Here is a 23,784-nt window from a genome sequence, read left to right on the forward strand (position 1 = left end):
GCATTTTTTGGGGGACCAATTGTCTGTTAAAATCAATTTTCAGGGGCCTCCCGAGTGGCGCAGTCATCTAAGGCGTCACTACAGACCCGGGTTCGATCCCAGGCTGTGTCACAGCTGGCCGAGACGGCGCACAATTGGCCCAGCATCGTCCGGGTTAGAGGAGGGTTTGGCAGGTCAAGATTTCCTTGTCCCATCGCGCTCTAGCAACTCCTGTGGCGGGCCGGGCGCAGTGCACGCTGACACGGTCGCCAGGTACACAGTGTTTCCGCCGACACATTGGTGCTGCTGGCTTACGGGTTAAGCGGGCAGTATGTCAAGAAGCAGTGCGGCTTGGCTGGGTCGTGCTTTGGAGGACGCACGGCTCTCGACCTTCACCTCTCCCGAGTCCGTACGGGAGATGCAGAGATGGGACAAGACTGTAACTACTAATTGGATACCACGAAATTGTGGAGAAAAAGGGGAAGAGGGGGGCCATACTTTTGCCCCCCACTGGTCTAGGCATATGTCTTGGCTGGTACTGAAGAGCAGATTGACATTCAGTTCATCCAATCACATCTCATTATATGACTGACACTATTTTTCCAGACAACACACCATCATGGCTCCTCTACCCCAATGACCAAAATAACCAGCCCCATTCCTGCCCTTGTTAACACACACCGCATGCATTCTCGCTCACATGCAAACTCTCCCACACACACACACACACACTCCCCCAGCCTTCCTCTCTCTCAATCCTCCTCCTACCAATCTTCCTCCTCCTCATCACTAATGGCAACGCAAAACATTCTGACAACAGTCTGTATCCAAATGGAACAGATTGTTTCCTCCTAATAGAATGCTTTACAGGATGCTCCACAGATTGTTTCCTCCTAATAGAATGCTTTACAGGATGCTCCCCAGATTGTTTCCTCCTAATAGAATGCTTTACAGGATGCTCCAGATTGTTCCCTCCTAATAGAATGCTTTACAGGATGCTCCACAGATTGTTTCCTCCTAATAGAATGCTTTACAGGATGCTCCACAGATTGTTTCCTCCTAATAGAATGCTTTACAGGATGCTCCCCAGATTGTTTCCTCCTAATAGAATGCTTTACAGGATGCTCCCCAGATTGTTTCCTCCTAATAGAATGCTTTACAGGATGCTCCACAGATTGTTTCCTCCTAATAGAATGCTTTACAGGATGCTCCACAGATTGTTTCCTCCTAATAGAATGCTTTACAGGATGCTCCCCAGATTGTTTCCTCCTAATAGAATGCTTTACAGGATGCTCCAGATTGTTTCCTCCTAATAGAATGCTTTACAGGATGCTCCACAGATTGTTTCCTCCTAATAGAATGCTTTACAGGATGCTCCCCAGATTGTTTCCTCCTAATAGAATGCTTTACAGGATGCTCCCCAGATTGTTTCCTCCTAATAGAATGCTTTACAGGATGCTCCAGATTGTTTCCTCCTAATAGAATGCTTTACAGGATGCTCCAGATTGTTTCCTCCTAATAGAATGCTTTACAGGATGCTCCACAGATTGTTTCCTCCTAATAGAATGCTTTACAGGATGCTCCCCAGATTGTTTCCTCCTAATAGAATGCTTTACAGGATGCTCCAGATTGTTTCCTCCTAATAGAATGCTTTACAGGATGCTCCAGATTGTTTCCTCCTAATAGAATGCTTTACAGGATGCTCCAGATTGTTTCCTCCTAATAGAATGCTTTACAGGATGCTCCAGATTGTTTCCTCCTAATAGAATGCTTTACAGGATGCTCCAGATTGTTTCCTCCTAATAGAATGCTTTACAGGATGCTCCACAGATTGTTTCCTCCTAATAGAATGCTTTACAGGATGCTCCACAGATTGTTTCCTCCTAATAGAATGCTTTACAGGATGCTCCCCAGATTGTTTCCTCCTAATAGAATGCTTTACAGGATGCTCCACAGATTGTTTCCTCCTAATAGAATGCTTTACAGGATGCTCCCCAGATTGTTTCCTCCTAATAGAATGCTTTACAGGATGCTCCCCAGATTGTTTCCTCCTAATAGAATGCTTTACATGATGCTCCCCAGATTGTTTCCTCCTAATAGAATGCTTTACAGGATGCTCCCCAGATTGTTTCCTCCTAATAGAATGCTTTACAGGATGCTCCCCAGATTGTTTCCTCCTAATAGAATGCTTTACAGGATGCTCCCCAGATTGTTTCCTCCTAATAGAATGCTTTACAGGATGCTCCACAGATTGTTTCCTCCTAATAGAATGCTTTACAGGATGCTCCCCAGATTGTTTCCTCCTAATAGAATGCTTTACAGGATGCTCCCCAGATTGTTTCCTCCTAATAGAATGCTTTACAGGATGCTCCACAGATTGTTTCCTCCTAATAGAATGCTTTACAGGATGCTCCCCAGATTGTTTCCTCCTAATAGAATGCTTTACAGGATGCTCCCCAGATTGTTTCCTCCTAATAGAATGCTTTACAGGATGCTCCCCAGATTGTTTCCTCCTAATAGAATGCTTTACAGGATGCTTCCCAGATTGTTTCCTCCTAATAGACTGCTTTACAGGATGCTCCACAGATTGTTTCCTCCTAATAGAATGCTTTACAGGATGCTCCCCATTTGTTTCCTCCTAATAGAATGCTTTACAGGATGCTCCCCAGATTGTTTCCTCCTAATAGAATGCTTTACAGGATGCTCCCCAGATTGTTTCCTCCTAATAGAATGCTTTACAGCACATATGTCAGAGTCAAGGCCCGCGGGCCACATCCGGCCCGCGAGAAGGTTTTTTACGGCCCCTGGGATGATCTTGATTTATTATTAGAACCGGCCCGCAGACCGCAGCAAGCCGGCAGCCCGCAGATCTTTTACACGCACCAATACTACATTTCCCACAATGCAACGGTGACGCACCGAGCAGTAGGCTGCTTCATTTCAATATTTATTGGCACAGCAGTTGTCAGCATCACAGTAAAATTAACTTTCAGATACCCATCAAAAATGGCAAACGGAAGGTGGACACTGAGAACCGGGGTTTCAAACAAGGTGGGAGTCGGAGTATTTGTTCACGGAGGTAGCTGGAAAACCTGTGTGTCTTCTGTGTGGAGAAAGTGTGGCGGTACTGAAAGAGTATAATCTGAGACGACATTATGAAACGAAACACGCGGACAAAAACAAGAATATGGACATGGAACAAAGGCTACAAAAGGCAGAGGAATTAAAACGAGGCCTCAAATCTCGACAGGCTCTGTTCAAAAAAGCCAAATCACAAGGCCAGGCTGCTGTCAAGGCCAGTTTTATTTTGGCAGAAGAGATCGCTAAATCAGCCCGGCCATTTACGGAGGGGGATTTCATCAAAACTGCATGATTAAAGTTTGTGACGAAGTTTGCCCAGAAAAAGGCAACTCTTTTAAATGTGAGTCTGAGCAGAAACACCATTGCCGAGAGAGTAGACCAGTTGTCCATCAATCTAAAAGAGCAGCTTGTGAAAAAGGGAAAAGATTTCATTGCATATTCCTTGGCTGTGGATGAGAGCACCGACATTTCTGACATTGCCCAGTTGTCAATTTTCATCCGCGGAGTGGACTCCAGCCTAAGCGTGACAGAGGAGTTTTTGGCTTTACGTCCTATGCATGGCACAACTACGGGGCATGATTTGTATGAAGAGGTGTCAAGATGTGTAAATGAGATGGAGCTGCCTTGGGAAAAACTCGTGGGTTTGACAACCGACGGAGCACCTGCGATGTGTGGACACAGGAGCGGACTGGTGGCGAAGATACGGGAAAAGATGCAAGAGGAAAACGCGACAGGTGAGCTGACAGCTTATCATTGTATCATACACCAGGAAGCGTTGTAGCGGTAAAGCCTTGAAAATGGAGCATGTAATGAGCATCATCACGCGCACAGTTAACTTTATCAGAGCCAAAGGTTTGAATCACCGCCAGTTCAAGGCATTTCTGACGGAGTTAGAAACGGAGCATGGTGATTTGCCTTATCACACAGAGGTGCGATGGCTAAGCCAGGGAAAGGTGCTTCAAAGATGTTTCGAGCTTCGTGAGGAGATTTGTCTGTTCTTGGACAGCAAAGGGAAAGACACAACACAACTCCGAGACGAAATGTTTCTGTGTGAAATGGCTTTTCTGTGTGACATTACGAGTCATCTGAATGCAATGAACTTGCAGCTGCAGGGTCGGGATCGTGTCATCTCTGATATGTACAGTACAGTGAAGGCATTTAAAACCAAACTGACTCTGTGGGAGACGCAGATGCGGAAAGAAAATTTGAGCCACTTTCCCAGCTGCCAGACCATGAAAGAGAAGCTTTTCTCACCAGTGCGTTCCCGAGCGCACAGTTGGCTGATAAAATAGGTATGCTTGCCGCTGACTTTCGACGCCGATTTGCTGACTTTGAAGCACAAAAAGCAGGTTGGAACTGCTCGGTAACCCATTTGCTGTTGACGTGGAAAGCTCACCACCAAACCTCCAAATGGAGTTGATTGACCTCCAATGCAATGATGCACTGAGGGCAAAATATGCGGCAGTGGGTGCTGCGGAGTTCGCCCGTTTCCTCCCGACACAATGCCCCAGCTGCGCATCCAGGCTGCTCAAACGTTGTCTATGTTTGGCAGCACATACCTGTGTGAACAACTGTTTTCTTTGATGAACTTGAACAAAACATCACACAGAAGTCGACTTACTGCTGAACACCTCCACTCAATTCTGAGGATTTCCTCAGCTCAGAGCCTTACTCGAACATTGATGAACTTGTGGAAAAGATGGGACACCACCAAGTATCACCTCAACCTCAAACAAGTGAACATTACTGTGCAATCACATATTTAGAGTTTTTACTCAGTTCAAGTTTAAAAGTTAAAGTTTAATATTTGTTTTCACTGCATGTTACTTCTCCTTAAACAAAGTGTTGTTTTTGATTAATAGATTTTTGCACTTTATTTTATTGTATTTCAATCCAATTATATTTTAAAAATATTTCAGTTGAGTGGATGATAGAAAATTGCTATTATTGTTTTTTTCTTTGAAGTAAATTTAGCCCACTTTTGCTAAAATAGAAAATATAGGCTACTGATGGTGCCTTGAATACCGGTTTCTTTCATTTAATGTTCATGTTATGGGGATTTTTATATAAAGGAAATTTGTCTTTTGTGTCTGTTGAAAATTAAAGATTACTGACAGAGCCATAAGAAAATATTGCTTTATTTATCTGATCATATTGGAATATATTTGTTAGGTTTTCAGTAGGTTCAATTAGGTTCACTAGACTATATGCGCCATTTAAAAAATTTTCAATGAACATTCGAACAGTCCGGCCCTCGGCTTGTAGCTAAATTTTTTATTTGGCCCTCCGTCCATTTGACTTTGACACCCCTGCTTTACAGGATGCTCCCCAGATTGTTTCCTCCTAATAGAATGCTTTACAGGATGCTCCACAGATTGTTTCCTCCTAATAGAATGCTTTACAGGATGCTCCACAGATTGTTTCCTCCTAATAGAATGCTTTACAGGATGCTCCACAGATTGTTTCCTCCTAATAGAATGCTTTACAGGATGCTCCACAGATTGCTTTTCCTCCTAATAGAATGCTTTACATGCTCCCCCAGATGCTCCCCAGATTGTTTCCTCCTAATAGAATGCTTTACAGGATGCTCCCAGATTGTTTCCTCCTAATAGAATGCTTTACAGGATGCTCCCAGATTGTTTCCTCCTAATAGAATGCTTTACAGGATGCAGATTGTTTCTCCTAATAGAATGCTTTACAGATTGTTTCCTCCTAATAGAATGCTTTACAGGATGCTCCCAGATTGTTTCCTCCTAATAGAATGCTTTACAGGATGCTCCTAATAGAACAGATTGTTTCCTCCTAATAGAATGCTTTACAGGATGCTCCCAGATTGTTTCCTCCTAATAGAATGCTTTACAGGATGCTCCCCAGATTGTTTCCTCCTAATAGAATGCTTTATGCTCCACAGATTGCTCCTAATAGAATGCTTTACAGATTGATTTTCCTCCTAATAGAATGCTTTACAGGATGCTCCCAGATTGTTTCCTCCTAATAGAATGCTTTACAGGATGCTCCCCAGATTGTTTCCTCCTCTAATAGAATGCTCAGGATGCCCAGAATAGAATGCTTTACAGGATGCTCCACAGATTGTTTCCTCCTAATAGAATGCTTTACAGGATGCTCCACAGATTGTTTCCTCCTAATAGAATGCTTTACAGGATGCTCTAATAGAATGCTTTACAGGATGCCCAGATTGCTTTTGCTCCTAGATAGAATGCTTTACAGGATGCTCCACAGATTGTTTCCTCCTAATAGAATGCTTTACAGGATGCTCCACAGATTGTTTCCTCCTAATAGAATGCTTTACAGGATGCTCCCAGATTGTTTCCTCCTAATAGAATGCTTTACAGGATGCTCCCCAGATTGTTTCCTCCTAATAGAATGCTTTACATGGATTGCTCCTAATAGAATGCTTTACAGGATGCTCCAGATTGTTTCCTCCTAATAGAATGCTTTACAGGATGCTAATAGAATCTTTACATGCTCCAGATTGTTTCCTCCTAATAGAATGCTTTACAGGATTACTAATAGAATGCTTTCCACAGATTGTTTCCTCCTAATAGAATGCTTTACAGGATGCTCCACAGATTGTTTCCTCCTAATAGAATGCTTTACAGGATGCTCCACAGATTGTTTCCTCCTAATAGAATGCTTTACAGGATGCTCCACAGATTGTTTCCTCCTAATAGAATGCTTTACAGGATGCTCCCAGATTGTTTCCTCCTAATAGAATGCTTTAGATTGGATGCTTTACAGGATGCCTCAGATTGTTTCCTCCTAATAGAATGCTTTACAGGATGCTCCCAGATTGTTTCCTCCTAATAGAATGCTTTACAGGATGCTCCATTGTTTCCTCCAGATTGTTTCCTCCTAATAGAATGCTTTACAGGATGCTCCACAGATTGTTTCCTCCTAATAGAATGCTTTACATGGATTGCTCCTAATAGAATGCTTTACAGGATGCTCCACAGATTGTTTCCTCCTAATAGAATGCTTTACAGGATGCTCCACAGATTGTTTCCTCCTAATAGAATGCTTTACAGGATGCTCCACAGATTGTTTCCTCCTAATAGAATGCTTTACAGGATGTCTGATTCCGCTGTGGAACACGGCAGGTTACTTCTCTAGATCAGGCAGCCAATAAGGCCTTATATCATCACATGAGGGGGGTTTTCCAAGCACTGGACACGGGCCCTGATTTGATCCACAGAGCCTCCCCAAGGTCACACTTCTGAGCAAGCAGCTGGGACCCGCTCCTTATGGTACCACAGGGAACCTAGAACCGGCGTGTTTGGCAAAGCCTGAAATAAAGTTTTGCAACCGTATCATTCGGCAAAGAAAATGAGGTCTGCTAGATGAATAATAAGGTGAATGATTGAAGAATGAATGGATAGACGAACACATGAATAAATAAACATAGAAATAGCACATATTTAAACTATGACTGAATCCTGCTGCATGTCGGCCCCTGTACTGTCGCTGTCTGGAAGGGCATTGAGACTTCAAACAGTCCAAGGATGCGCCACATCTAAATACTTCCCCAGAGAAACTTTGGTCCTCTACCTTTCCCACCCCCACCCTCATCCCTACCCTCTCCCGTTATGAAATACAAATGTGTGCGTTTCTCCTCTGTTCCTCTCTGAAACTCCTCCTCAGTGTTATCCATGGTCGTTGCTGGGGCCCCTCCTGGTTCCTACCCATGTTTGGGAGCAGGTTAAGCCCAGGACAAGGTCCTCAACTCAGGGCTAGGGAAGGCTGTGTGCATCCCCTGTCCAAAAACAACGCCCTGTCTCCCCTCCCTGTCCCTGAGCACCTCCCTGCGCCAGCTCTGGCAAAGCTAGTTCTCTGCTCTGGACGGGATTGTTAGCCTAGCCGTATCACTGGATGATTGAGGACTATTGTTCCTGCCCAAAGCCCACCAAAGAGCCCCATCCCCAGCCAATATCCCACATAACAGTCCCTCAAATGGCCAAACCTCAGTCTTCCATCTCCCACTCCACTTCTCAACCTAATACCTCCAATGTTCTGACGTTTTCCACCCTGAGCTGTTCTACGCCTTCTCTTTTGACAGATATGACTATAAACACACAATACAAACTAACACAAACGGCTCTCTCTAACACACAACCACAGAAGCTACAGTACACCCAGTCCACACACCCAGTCCTTACAGCAGTGGAAATCTGTCCACTTCCTGACTCCAGAGAATCAAATGGAGGGATACAAAAATAGACGGAGAAAGAAAAGAAAAACATGAGACATGAGTACTGAGGTGGGTGAGTGAGAGAGACGAGGGGAAGAAGGGATCACTCCACACACAGGTCTGAAGTCACACAGTGAGACAGGTCAAACCAAGCCAAGGTGCTACCTGTGTGTGTGTGTGTGTGTGTGTGTGTGTGTGTGTGTGTGTGTGTGTGTGTGTGTGTGTGTGTGTGTGTGTGTGTGTGTGTGTGTATGTATGTATGTATGTATGTATGTATGTATGTATGTATGTATGTATGTATGTATGTATGTATGTATGTATGTATGTATGTATGTATGTATGTATGTGTGCGTGTGTGTATGTATGTGAGCGTCTGTGCCCCGAGCTGTGGGACTAGGGGATCTCAGCTTTGGCCCTGTGGATGGGTCAACCAGGTTACCAAGAGGTTACCAAGAGGTTACCAAGAGGTTACCAAGAGGTTACCAAGAGGTTACCAAGAGGGCCATGGTTACAGCACTGGTCTTCTCTCATACAAACAGTCATATAAACACTAGGACATAAATCAAAATAAACACGCACATTAATCTTATAGACTCGTAACAAAATCTTTGAAGGGTGTTTCCCCTCAGTCCAAGGAATTATCATGATCTCTGATATGGCATGAAGATAATATTAACTATGTCACAGTCAATTCTGTAGAGCTCCTGTCTGCGGCCTCCCAACTGTGATCCCATGATGCAGTGCGTGCGTGTGTCTGACCTGCGTCCGCTGGCGTCTCGGAGCACGGCGGCCCCCGGGTCAACAGCCCTGGCCTCCAGCTCCTGGACCTCTTCCAGAAGAGACTTCTTCACAGTGCGACGACCCCTACAACACATTCATAGGGTTCTATTGCTTATTACCCCCACCAGGATTTCACTGTTTCTGTGGTGAAATCTGCGGTCAAAAAGGCTGGATTTTGCTGCAGCAATTCTGATTGAACCATTTTATGCAGTAATAGTGATGGTGATTGGTTAAAAGTCCTCTTTTTGTAGTGTGGTGATCAGACAGTTTTAAGTGACTAATAATTAGACGATTGGTCAGTTTCGCTAGTCCTTGAGGGGAATGGTTGATTTTGCAAAAATAATCTGCGTTCACTAAATCGCAAAATCCTGGAGGGACTGTGTTTTCCACATACATGTAGGACTATTTATTGAAATGTGACTTTTTAAAACATGTTTATATAATATGCACGTGTGTGTTTTAGAATGTCTGTGTATTGCTTTGGGTGGTACATACGGTGCATTCAGACCCCTTCACTTTTCACACATTTTGTTACGTTACAGCCTTATTCTAAAATGGATTAAAACCATTTTTTTTCATCAATCTACACACAATAACCCATTATTTTTGCAAATGTATAAAAATATCACATTTACATAAGTATTCAGACCCTTTACTCAGTACTTTGTCGAAGCACCTTTGGTAGTGATTACAGCCTCGAGTCTTCTTGGGTATGACTCTACAAGCTTGGCACATCTGTATTTGGGGAGTTTCTCACATTCTTCTCTGCAGATCCTCTCAAGCTCTGTCAGGTTGGATGGAAAGCATCACTGCACAGCTATTTTATGGCCTCTCCAGAGATGTTAGATCAGGTTCAAGTCCTGGCTCTGGGTTGTTGTCCTGTTGGAATGTGAACCTTTGCCCCAGTCTGAGGTCCTGAGCACTCTGGAGCAGGCTTTCATCAAGGATCTCTTTGGACATTGCTCCGTTCATCTTTCCCTCGATCCTGACTAGTCTCCCAGTCCCTGCCACTGAAAAACATCCCCACAACATGATGCTGCCACCACCATGCTTCACCTTAGGGATGGTGCCAGGTTTCCTCCAGACGTGACTCTTGGCATTCAGGCCAAAGAGTTCAATTTTGGTTTCATCAGACCAGTGTAGCTTGTTTTTCATGGTCTGAGAGTCTTTAGGTGCCTTTTGGCAAACTCCAAGCGGGCTGTCATGTGCCTTTTACTGAGGAGTGGCTTCCGTCTGGCCACTGTACCATAAAGACCTGATTGGTGGAATGCCGCAGAGAAGGTTGTCCTTCTGGAAGGTTCTCCCATTTCCACAGATGAACTCTGGACCTCCCTGACCAAGGCCCTTCTCCCCTGATTGCTCCGTTTGGCAGGGCGGCCAGCTCTAGGAATAGTCTTGGTGGTTCCAAACTTCTTCCATTTAAAAATGATGGAGGCCACTGTGTTCTTGGGGACCTTCAATGCTTTACAAATATTTTGGAACCCTTCCCCAGATCTGTGCCTCGACACATTCCTGTCTCAGAGCTCTACGGACAATTCCTTCGACCTCATGGCTTGGTTTTTGCTCTGATGTGCACTGTCAACTGTGGGACCATATATAGACAGGTGTGTGCCTTTCCAAATCATGTCCAATCTGAGCTCAATTTCGAGTCTCATAGCAAAGGGGTTGAATAATTATGTAAATAAGGTATCTGTTTTTTATTTTTAATAAATGTGCAGAAATATCTAAAAACGTGTTTTCACTTTGTCGCTATGGGGTATCGTCTGTCGATTGTTGAGGAATTAGATTTATTTAATCCATTTTAGAATAAGGCTGTAATGTAACAGAATGGGGAAAAAGTCAAGTGGACTGAATACTTTCCGAATGCACTTTATCTGTTCATATGCATGTAGGTATTGATTTTGATCGTACATATGCAGTGTGAGTGTGTTACTCACGCGTTCCAGGCAAAGTCTTTGAGTAGACAGGCTGCTGGCACCAGGATCAGCCCCAGCCAGAAGTGCCAGCAGTGCATCACCCTGTCAGCCTGCAACAAACAAACACACACAACATCAACATCACACACACCATCAACATAACACACATAACACACACACAACACACACACCCACCGTCAACATCACACACACCATCAACATCACACACACCATCAACATAACACACACACAACACACACACCCACCGTCAACATCACACACACCATCAACATAACACACACACACACACACACACACACCATCAACATAACACACACACAAGACACACAGCCACCGTCAACATCACACACACCATCAACATAACACACACACACACACCATCAACATAACACACACACCCACCGTCAACATCACACACACCATCAACATAACACACACACACACACACACACCATCAACATAACACACATAACACACACACCCACCGTCAACATCACACACACCATCAACATAACACACACACAACACACACACCCACCGTCAACATCACACACACCATCAACATAACACACACACACACACACACACCATCAACATAACACACACACAACACACACACCCACCGTCAACATCACACACACCATCAACATAACACACACACACACACCATCAACATAACACACACACAAGACACACACCCACCGTCAACATCACACACACCATCAACATAACACACACACACACACCATCAACATAACACACACACAAGACACACACCCACCGTCAACATAACACACACTGTCAACATAACACACACACACCGTCAACATAACACACAAACACACCATCAACATAACACACAAACACACACCATCAACATAACACACAGACAGTCAACATAACACACACACAGTCAACATAACACACACACACACATCAACATAACACACACACACCGTCAACAACTCACACACACACCATCAACACAACACACACACAGTCAACACAACACACACACAGTCAACATAACACACACACACACATCAACATAACACACACACATCAACATAACACACACATCAACATAACACACACACACACACATCAACATAACACACACACACACACACACTGTCAACAACTCACACACACACTGTCAACAACACACACACACACACAGTCAACACAACACACACACGGTCAACACAACACACACACAGTCAACACAACACACACACACACAGTCAACACACACACACACGCACATCAGCACAGACACACACGCACATCAACACACACACACGCACACACGCACATCAACATAACACACACACATGTCAACATAACACACATGTCAACATAACACCCACACACAACAACATAATGCACACACACATACACGTCAACATAACGCACACACACACACATACTTCAACACCCACACACAACAACATAATGCACACACACATACACGTCAACATAACGCACACACACACACACACATACTTCAACACACACACACACATACTTCAACACACACACACACACATACTTCAACACACACACATGTCAACACACACACACGTCAACACACAAACATGTCAACACACAAACATGTCAACACACACACACACAATATCAACATAACGCACAACGTCAACATAACGCATGCACACACACGTCAACACAACAGACACACACACACGTCAACACAGACACACAACGTCAACACAGACACACAACGTCAACACACACACACACACACACACACACACACACACACACACACACACACACACACACACACACACACAAACGTCAACACACACACACACACAAACGTCAACACACACACACACAAACAAATGTCAACACACACACACACAAACAAATGTCAACACACACACACACAAACAAATGTCAACACACACAGACACAAACAAACGTCAACACACACACACACAAACAAACGTCAACACACACACACACACAAACGTCAACACACACACACAACCGTCAACACACACACACACGTCAACACACACACACGTCAACATAACACACACACCATATCAACATAACACAACATTCCAGCAACAAGTTAGACAGATACTCTTCATTGAGTAACTACTAGGGTCTCCTCCCTCTGTCATCCAGCTGCAGTCAGTCGCGTTGACCTCTGACCTCTAACCCTGACTCTAGGGGTTAATCATCCACTCAACTTCTGTCTCTCTGCCGCTCTCTCAATCAGCTACATCTTCCTTTCTCTCCACTCAGATTCTCTCCATCTGTATTTATTTTTCTTTCTCTTGAAGCGTCTGTTTCTTTATTCATCTCTGCCTGTTGTCCACCTTGAGCCCCCCCCCCCTGTCTTTCTACATGGTATCCATTTCTGCCTCCATATGCTGAATACCAGTAACAGTTAGCTGAATATGCCCTGGCAACAAAGCCCATCTCTCTACTATACTACATTAATACAACTGGACACTGTGCTGTAGTCTACGTTGTACTGGCTAACTAGCTACATCCTTAGTAGCTGTTATGAGGCTGTAGTTCAGAGATAGATAGCTTGGGCCAGACACAGCTGGCATTCCCAGGAAGATTCTCCGGACTGAATTGGAAAACCATTATGAAACATTCCCTGTGACAGCTGGAAACACACCCAGAGACGCTCAGACTACACACACATTCCCTGTCTGACACACACCCACAGACAACCGGACAGACTGTCAGTCTCCGACTAACATCTCCACATATATGTACATACACACAAACACACATTCTCGGTCAGTCAAAACACCAACACACACAGACACGGTCTCCGACAAACACCGACAGAAACACAATTATTAGAAGAGTAGACAGAGCACTCAATGAACAGCCCATTATTCATCCCTTATGGGAAGATGAATGCAGAGATAGGAGAAGCAAGGGAGAGGAGGTCAGAATGTGTGACGGGGGAAGCAAGGGAGAGGAGGTCAGAATGTGTGATGGGGGAAGCGATGCGGAGAACAAGAGGGGCGGGAGAGGTGGGGTGAGGGAGGGGGAGAGAGGTGGGGTGAGGGAGGGGGAGAGATGTGGGGTGAGGGAGGGGGAGAGAGGTGGGGTGAGGGAGGGGGAGAGATGTGGGGTGAGGGAGGGAGGGATTGCGACGGGGGAGAGAGGTGGGGTGAGGGAGGGGTTGCGACGGGGAGAGAGGTGGGGTGAGGGAGGGATTGCGACGGGGGAGAGAGGTGGGGTGAGGGAGGGGTTGCGACGGGGGAGAGAGGTGGGGTGAGGGAGGGGTTGCGACGGGGGAAAGAGGTGGGGTGAGCGAGGGGGAGCAACGGGGGAGAGAGGTGGGGTGAGGGAGGGGGAGAGAGGTGGGGTGAGGGAGGGGTTGCGACGGGGGACAGAGGTGGGGTGAGGGAGGGGTTGCGACGGGGGAGAGAGGTGGGGTGAGGGAGGGGGTGAGGGAGGGGTTGCGACGGGGGAGAGAGGTGGGGTGAGGGAGGGAGGGATTGCGATGGGGGAGAGGTGGGGTGAGGGAGGGGTGTATGTGTTTCTCAGTTCCCCAGTTGGACTGAGCAGCTGCAGGGTTATTCATGTTCCTCATTTCTGACACAAATTGAATTAATGGTCTGAAGGGGGCTGAGGCTTCCACCTCTCTCCCCCTCCCTCCCCAGCACAGTGGGGTACCCCCGCACCAACTTATTAGCCCCCTAAAAACACTCAATCAAGGGGTACCCCATAGACACCCACCCACCGGTCCTCCACCAGCCCTGCACAGCCAATCCCACCCACTCTAGAGTCAACACCTCCAGGGCAGGCCGTAAAAGCCTGGGGCTCGGGTGACGGCGTAGCAGGTGCAGAGGGCCTGCAGAGCGGGCTGGCATGGTATGAATCTCCCTGGGGCTCCAGCAGTGCTGACATAGAACACCCAGAAGGCCAGCCGCAATGGCGCCAGGCGTAATGAAGGGTTATTACCCCCCACCATCCCATTACCAAAATGACTGACACGTTTGGGGAGAGCTGGGAGGTGGAAAGCACTAAGTCCATATAGAACAGGTCCACGGAGCTGTTTCCAAACTATTATGACATATTTACAGCATGGTCTGAGGCGGGGTTATTGGGGCTGACCGCACACCTCTACCGGGTACCTCAGCTTTTCAAGTCAACAGGACACCGTGGACACGGCTTCGTTGAACAGAAGAGACCATTTGAACCATGAGGAGGAGGAGACTTGCCTGGCCTTGCATGTCAGGAGCGATGGGGATGGCCGGCCAGAAAGCTGAGTAGACCGTAAAGAAGAGCACCCAGAGAATCATACTGCCCCACACCGCCAGGTGGGAGAACTATAGGGAGAAGAGAGGGGGAGAGAGAGAGGGGAGGGAGGGAGAAGAAGAAGAAAGGGGGGGGGTTATGTGGACAGCAGAATGGACGGGGGGTGTCAACACCCACCTCGACCCCCCCTCACCGCAGTAGTAATGAGCTGAGATGGCTGTAACACGTGGCAAGGACTGTGTGTGGATGTACAGTATATAGGGGGTGCTGTCTCTCTAAACTAGAGTATACCCCACACTGCCAGCTGTCAATCTGTAGACTGCCATCCATCTGTAGGATACCTTCCATCTGCAGGATACCTTCCACCTGCAGGATACCTTCCATCTGCAGGCTACCTTCCATCTGCAGGCTACCTTCTATGTACAGTCGTGGACAAAAGTTTTGAGAATGACAAATATTAATTTTCACAAAGTTTGCTACTTCAGTGTTTTTAGAAATGTTAATCAGATATTACTATGGAATACTGAAGTATAATTTCAGGCATGTCATAAGTGTCAAAGGCTTTTATTGACAATTACATGAAGTTGATGCAAAGAGTCAATACTTGCAGTGTTTCTTTTTAAAGACCTCGGATGGGGCCACAGTGTCTCCTGTCCCCTCCTGTCCCCTCCTGTCTCAGCCTCCAGTATTTATGCTGCAGTAGTTTGTGTCGGGGGGCTAGGGTCAGTTTGTTATATCTGGAGTACTTCTCCTGTCCTATTCGGTGTCCTGTGTGAATCTAAGTGTGCGTTCTCTAATTCTCTCCTTCTTTCTTTCTCTCTCTCGGAGGACCTGAGCCCTAGGACCATGCCCCAGGACTACCTGACATGATGACTCCTTGCTGTCCCCAGTCCACCTGGCCATGCTGCTGCTCCAGTTTCAACTGTTCTGCCTTACTATTATTCGACCATGCTGGTCATTTATGAACATTTGAACATCTTGGCCATGTTCTGTTATAATCTCCACCCGGCACAGCCAGAAGAGGACTGGCCACCCCACATAGCCTGGTTCCTCTCTAGGTTTCTTCCTAGGTTTTGGCCTTTCTAGGGAGTTTTTCCTAGCCACCGTGCTTCTACACCTGCATTGCTTGCTGTTTGGGGTTTTAGGCTGGGTTTCTGTACAGCACTTTGAGATATCAGCTGATGTACGAAGGGCTATATAAATACATTTGATTTGATTTGACCTCTGCAATCCGCCCTAGCATGCTGTCAATTAACTTCTGGGCCACATCCTGACTGATGTCAGCCCATTCTTGCATAAATCAATGCTTGGAGTTTGTCAGAATTTGTTAGTTTTTGTTTGTCCACCACCTCTTGAAGATTGACCACAAGTTCTCAATGTGATTAAGGTCTGGGGAGGTTCCTGGCCATGGACCCAAAATATCTATGTTTTGTTCCCCGAGCCACTTAGTTATCACTTTTGCCTCATGGCAAGGTGCTCCATCATGCTGGAAAAGGCATTGTTCGTCACCAAACTGTTCTTGGATGGTTGGGAGAAGTTGCTCTCTGAGGATTTGTTGGTACTATTCTTTATTCATGGCTGTGTTCTTAGGCAAAATTGTGAGTGAGCCCACTCCCTTGGCTGAGAAGCAACCCCCACATATGAATGGTCTCAGGATGCTTTACTGTTGGCATGACACAGGACTGATGGTAGTGCTCACCTTGTCTTCTCCGGACAAGCTTTCTTCCGAATGCCCCAAACAATCAGAAAGGGGATTCATCAGAGAAAATGACTTTACCCCAATCCTCAGCAGTCCAATCCCTGTACCTTTTGCAGAATATCAGTCTGTCCCTGATGTTTTTCCTGGAGAGAAGTGGCTTCTTTGCTGCCCTTCTTGACACCAGGCCATCCTCCAAAAGTCTTTGCCTCACTGTGCATGCAGATGCACTCACACCTGCCTGCTGCCATTCCTGAACAAGCTCTGTACTGGTGGTGCCCCGATCCCGCAGCTGAATCAACTTTAGGAGACGGTCCTGGTGCTTGCTGGACTTTCTTGGGAACCCTGAAGCCTTCTTCACAACAATTGAACCGCTCTCCTTGAAGTTCTCGATGATCTGATAAATGGTTGATTTAGGTGCAATCTTACTGGCAGCAATATCCTTGCCTGTGAAGCCCTTTTTGTGCAAAGCAATGATGAGGGCACGTGTTTCCTTGCAAGTAACCATGGTTGACAGAGGAAGAACAATGATTCCAAGCACCACCCTCCTTCTGAAGCTTCCAGTCTGTTATTCGAACTCAATCAGCATGACAGAGTGATCTCCAGCCTTGTCCTCGCCAACACTCACACTTGTGTTAACGAGAGAATCACTGACATGATGTCAGCTGGTCCTTTTGTGGCAGGGCTGAAATGTAGTGGAAATGCTTTTTTGGGATTCAGTTTATTTGCATGGCAAAGAGGGACTTTGCAATTAATTGTAATTCATCTGATCACTCTTCATAACATTCTGGAATATATGCAGATTGCCATCTTACAAACTGAGGCAGCAGACTTTGTGAAAATTAATATTTGTGTCATTCTCAAAACTTGTGGCCACAACTGTACAGGACCAGTCAAAGTTTGGACACACCTACACATTCAAGTTTTTATTTTATTTTTTACTATTTTCTACATTGTATAATAATAGTGAAGACATCAAAACTATGAAAACACACACGAATCATGCAGTAACCAAAAAAGTTGTTAAACATTTTAGATTCTTATAAGTAGCCACCCTTTGCCTTGAAAGCTTTGCACACTTGGCATCCTCTCAACCAGCTTCACCTTGAATGAGTAGGTGTGTCCAAACGTTTGAGTGGTTCTGTATGTCACCACGGTACATCTAAGCAGTTTATAGGAGTAGTGCAGTGGGAGTGTGTGTTGGAGAGGAAATCGTTACGGTAAAACAGACTGTACCCTGGTCCAGGCAGTGGTTTCCATACCAGCTTTCAAACACACTGTTACTACCACATACTGCAGAGAGAAGAGAGAAAGGGAGAGGGGGAGAAGGGGAGAGAAAGAGAGAGAATGAGGCAGGAGAAGAGAGAGAGAGAGAATGAGGGAGGGAGGGGGAGAGAGAGAATGATGGAGGGGGAGTGAGAGAGAATGATGGAGGGAGAGAGAAAATGAGGGAGGGAGAGAGAGAAAATGAGGGAGGGAGAGAGAGAAAATGAGGGAGGGGGAAAGAGAAAATGAGCGAGGGGGAAAGAGAAAATGAGGGAGGGGGAGAGAGAAAATTAGGGAGGGAGAGAGAAAATTAGGGAGGGGGGAGAGAAAATGAGGGAGGGAGAGAGAGAAAATGAGGAAGGGGGAGAGAGAGAGAGAGAATGGAGGGGGAGTGAGAGAGAATGATGGAGAGGGAGAGAGAAAATTAGGGAAGCGGGGAGAGAAAATGAGGGAGGGAGAGAGAGAAATTAGGGAGGCGGGGAGAGAAAATGAGGGAGGGAGAGAGAGAAAATGAGGGAGGGGGAGAGAGAAATTGAGGGAGGGGGAGAGAGAACATAGGGGGAGGGGAAGAGAGAAAATAGGGGGAGGGGAGAAAGAGAGAATGCGGGAGAGAAAGAGAGAATGAGGGAGAAAGAGAGGTGGCGTTAATTCACAAACGACACCAGAGATGATAAATGTCCATAATGATACTGTACACAATATATGTTAAAACACTCAAAGTATAACCGCTGCTCTCAGCCATCTAAACACTCACTAACAAATAAGCAACAGACACACACCGTGCTGAATTTAAGGAACAGAGTGATAGAGCGATTGCTGAGGACACTGTAGACCCATGAGAACACTTCATTACTTCTATAATTAGTGGGATGAGTCCATGTTTTTGTACAGAGTATCAGCATCAACACAGATGAGACACACTGTGAGGGTCTGTAGAGGGGATGTGCTTACCGTGTACACCATGTTCCCCACAAACAGGTAGTCAGTACCATGACCGTTGTTGAAAGGACTGTCTGGGGAGAACACACACACACAGTGAAACATTTACTACAAGATTTACAGTTGAAGTCGGAAGTTTACATACACCTTAGCCAAATACATTTAAACTCAGTTTCACAATTCCTGACATTTAATCCTAGTAAAATGCCCTGTCTTAGGTCAGTTAGGATCACTAATTTATTTTAAGAATGTGAAATGTCAGAATAATAGTAGAGAGAATTATTTATTTCAGCTTTTATTACTTTCATCACATTCCCAGTGGGTCAGAAGTTTACATACACTCAATTAGTATTTGGTAGCATTGCCTTTAAATTGTTTAACTTGGGTCAAACGTTTCGGGTAGCCTTCCACAAGCTTCCCACAATACGCTGGGTGAATTTTTTGTAGGCCTCCTTGTCAGGTTTGTAGGCCTCCTTGCTCGCACACGCTTTTTCAGTTCTGCCCACAAATTTTCTATTGGATTGAGGTCAGGGTTTTGTGATGGCCACTCCAATACCTTGACTTTGCTGTCCTTAACTTCTTGGTGACAGGGGGGCAGTATTGAGTAGCTTGGATGAATAATGTGCCCCGAGTAAACAGCCTGCTACTCTGTCCCAGATGCTAATATATGCATATCAGAATTGGATAGAAAACACTCTGAAAACACTCTGAAAACACTCTGAAAACACTCTGAAGTTTCTAAAACTGTTTGAATGATGTCTGAGTATAACAGAACTCATATGGCAGGCGAAAACCGGAGAAAAATCCAACCAGGATGTGGGAAATCTGAGGTTTGTAGTTTTGCAACTCTTTGCCATTCCAATCAATATACAGTAGTTTGACAAGTATAGACTTTTTGAACTTTTCGTCCGACGTTTGGCTGGACCGGCACGCACGTTTGGATTTGTTTACCAAACGCCCTAACAAAAGAAGCTATTTGGACATAAATTAAGAACTTAATCGAACAAATCAAACATTTACTGTGGAACTGGCATTCCTGGGAGTGCATTCTGATGAAGATCATCAAAGGTAAGTGAATAATTATATTTTTGGCTGTTTTGTTGTCTGAACACTGTACTCAGATTATTGCATGGTTTGCTTTTTCCGTAAAGTTTTTTTGAAATCTGACACAGCGGTTGCATTAACCTGTTACTCCTACCCCCTACTTTTTCGAACATTCTGTTAAAAACCGCGCAACATTTCAGCACCCTGTTGCTCATGCCAGGAATATAGTATATGCATATGATTAGTATGTGTGGATAGAAAACACTCAGACGTTTATAAAACTGGTTAAATCACGGCTGTGACTATAACAGAACGTGTGTTTCATCGAAAAGTGCAGGAAAATCTGATCACTGAAAATGGAAAAATATATCCATGCGCCACTTCAACCGATTGATAAAGGTGAACCGCATTAAATGGGGCCGAGGTTGCAATACCTACAGCTTCCACACGATGTCAACAGTCTTGTCATTAGCCTACGATTTGTTTCTTGGTCAAACGAACAAGAGACAGCCCATTTCTTCAGGTCTCCGACCGGATATTTTGGTTGAGATTTACCCGGACATTATTTCCAGACGTACAGCTATAGAATATACATCGCCTCGTGATCAATTTGATCGCTTATTAACGTTTACTAATAAAGTTCCTAAAGTTGCATTAGAAAAGTATTGCATTACAAAAGTATTTCGAAGTGTTTTGTGAAAGTTTATCGTCAACTTTTTTAATTTAAAAAAATGACGTTACGTTATAAAACGCTATTTTTTTCGTTGATCACACAGTCTTCATAGATCGATATCTAGGCTATATATGGACCGATTTAATCGAGAAAAAAAAAGACCCAATAGTGTTTATGGGACATCTAGGAGTGCCAACAAAGAAGATGGTCAAAGGTAATGAATGTTTTATATTTTATTTTGCGTTTTGTGTAGCGCCGACTATGCTAATTATTTTGTTTATGTCCCCTGCGGGTCTTTTGGGGTGTTACATGCTATCAGATAATAGCTTCTCATGCTTTCACCGAAAAGCATTTTAAAAATCTGACTTGTTGCCTGCATGTGTATTTTAATGAACGTTTGAGTTTTAACGAGTGCTATTAGCATTTAGCGTAGTGCATTTGCATTTCCAGATGTCTAGATGGGACGCCTGCGTGTCAGGTAGGAGCAAGAGGTTAAGGAGAAGTATATCTCTAATTCCATGTACAACACTTGCATTTTCATCAACATTTATGATGAGTATTTCTGTAAATTGATGTGGCTCTCTGCAAAATCACCGGATGTTTTAAAACAACTGAACGTAACACGCCAATGTAAAATTAGATTTTTAAAAATATAAATATGCACTTTATCGAACAAAACATACAGGTAGTGTGTAACATGAAGTCCTATGAGTGTCATCTGATGAAGATCATCAAAGGTTAGTGATGAATATCTATCTCTATTTGTGCTTTTTGTGACTCCTCTCTTTGGCTGGAAAAATGGCTGTTTTTCTGTGAGTTGGTGGTGACCTAACAATCGTTTGTGGTGCTTTCGCTATAAAGCCTTTTTGAAATCAGACACTGGCTGGATTAATGAGAATTATATCTTTAAAATGGTGTAAAATACTTGTATGCTTGAGGAATTTTAATTATGAGATTTTTGTTGTATTGAATTTGGCGCCCTGCACTTTCACTGGCTGTTGGCGAGGTGGGACGCTACCGTCCCACATATCCCAGAGAGGTTAAGCCATTTTGCCAAGACTTTGGAAATATGCATGGGGTAATTGTCCATTTGAAAGATCCATTTGCAACCAAGCTTTAACTTCCTTACTGATGTCTTGAGATGTTGCTTTAATATATCCACATCATTTTTCTACCTCATGATGACATCTATTTTGTGAAGTGCACCAGTCCTTCCTGCAGCAAAGCACCCCCACAACATGATGCTGCCACCCCCGTGCTTCACGGTTGGGATGCTGTTCTTCGGCTTGCAAGCCTCCCCCTTTTCCTCCAAACATAACGATAGTTATTATTGGCAAACAGTTCTATTTTTTTTTTCATCAGACCAGAGGACATTTCTCCAAAAAGTATGATCTCTGTCCCCATGTGCAGTTTCTAACCGTAGTCTGGGTTTTTTATGGAGGTTTTGGAGCAGTGGTTTCTTCCTTGCTGAGCGGCCTTTCAGGTTCTGTCGATATAGGACTCGTTTTACTGTGGATATAGATACTTTTGTACCTGTTTCCTCCAGCATCTTCAAAAGGTCCTTTGCTGTTGTTCTGGGATTGATTTGCACTATTCGCACCAAAGTCTGTTCATCTCTAGGAGATGTCCTGAGCGGTATGACGGTTGTGTGGTCCCATGGTGTTTATACTTGCGTACTATTGTTTGTACAGATCAAAGTGGTACCTTTAGGCGTATATTCCTTAACAGCGTCTATTTGCGCCCCTACTGGATGGAAATTACAAATGTAATGGCTGTGCTCAATGCAATGGCACTTATAAATGTAGATCCTTCAAACACCCACAAACAGGGAAATCGATCCCAATCAAAGGTGTTATTACGTGCTCCACTAAGGCAGTTATTTATCTTATAACTTGTCTTTGTGGTAAAAAATGATGTGGGTAAAACAAAGCGTGAATTAAAAGTACATATCTCAGAGCATCGTAGCACCATTAGGTGTAAAAACGTTACTTATCCAGTTGCGGCCCACTTCTTGGAGGCAGGCCACTAGATTTCATCTCTGTGTTATATTGGCATAGAACATGTCACCCACCCTAGGAGAGGGGGTGACCTTGATAATTTATTGTTAAAACGAGAGGCTGCCTGGATCTTTAACTTAAAGACCCTTGTTCCCTTCGGTCTCAACGTAGACTTTGATCTGAAGCCATTATTTTGATTATTGTGACTTTGCCATTGTAATTGTTTGTAAGCTTGTGTAGTCTAAAATGAATCTATGATCATATGCTATCCATTTGTTGTTTGTATGCTGTTCTTTGTATTCTATTTTAATATTTGATAATTAACAAATGATATTAGGCCACTCTTGGCCATGATTACAGACACCTGTGTCTTTTGACACTATATAAACGAGTCATCCCACAGTGTTTGTGATTATACCCTGATGAAGACAGCTTGGCTGTCAAAACGTTGGTAATTACATTTTTGCATCTGAGCTCCTAGAGTGTGCAGCTCTCTTTTATTTTCAAGTTTTCTACTCCGCTAGCCAGCACCTCGTCTTAATAGGTGTGCGTTTCTTTTTCTTCTAGAACCTTCAGGCGTTTGGAAATTGCTCCCAAGGATTAACCAGACTTTTTACGATATACCATTTTTTTATGGGGTCTTGGCTGATTTGTTTGTCCCATGATGTCAAGCCAAGAGGCACTGAGTTTGAAGGTAGGCCTTGAAATACATCCACAGGTACACCTCCAATTGACTCAAATGATGTCAATTAGCCTATCAGAAGCTTCTAAATCCATGACTATGCCAAAACTATAGTTTGTTATCAAGAAATTTGTGGAGTGGTTGAAAAACAAGTTTCAATGACTCCAACCTAAGTGTATGTAAACTTCCGACTTCAACTGTACATACACTTAATTACTGAATGTACAGTTACTTTAAGATG

The 23,784-nt window shown here is 44.5% G+C and overlaps 1 protein-coding gene across 1 annotated transcript in view; it reads right to left on the minus strand.

Moving 5' to 3' along the window:
- The window catches only part of LOC118378446 (phospholipid-transporting ATPase IB-like), a 118,688-nt gene that overhangs the window by 3,583 nt on the left and 91,321 nt on the right, over positions 1 to 23,784 (minus strand). Inside the window, exons 30-34 of the mRNA XM_052502857.1 lie at positions 19,160 to 19,221; positions 18,179 to 18,235; positions 15,210 to 15,317; positions 10,984 to 11,072; positions 9,026 to 9,130 (exon numbers count right to left, since the gene is read on the minus strand). Of these exons, the coding sequence (XP_052358817.1) occupies positions 9,026 to 9,130; positions 10,984 to 11,072; positions 15,210 to 15,317; positions 18,179 to 18,235; positions 19,160 to 19,221 (421 nt within the window). The remainder of the gene's footprint in view (positions 1 to 9,025; positions 9,131 to 10,983; positions 11,073 to 15,209; positions 15,318 to 18,178; positions 18,236 to 19,159; positions 19,222 to 23,784) is intronic.

This window comes from Oncorhynchus keta, chromosome 4 (genome assembly GCF_023373465.1).
Source record: "Oncorhynchus keta strain PuntledgeMale-10-30-2019 chromosome 4, Oket_V2, whole genome shotgun sequence".
NCBI lineage: Eukaryota > Metazoa > Chordata > Actinopteri > Salmoniformes > Salmonidae > Oncorhynchus > Oncorhynchus keta.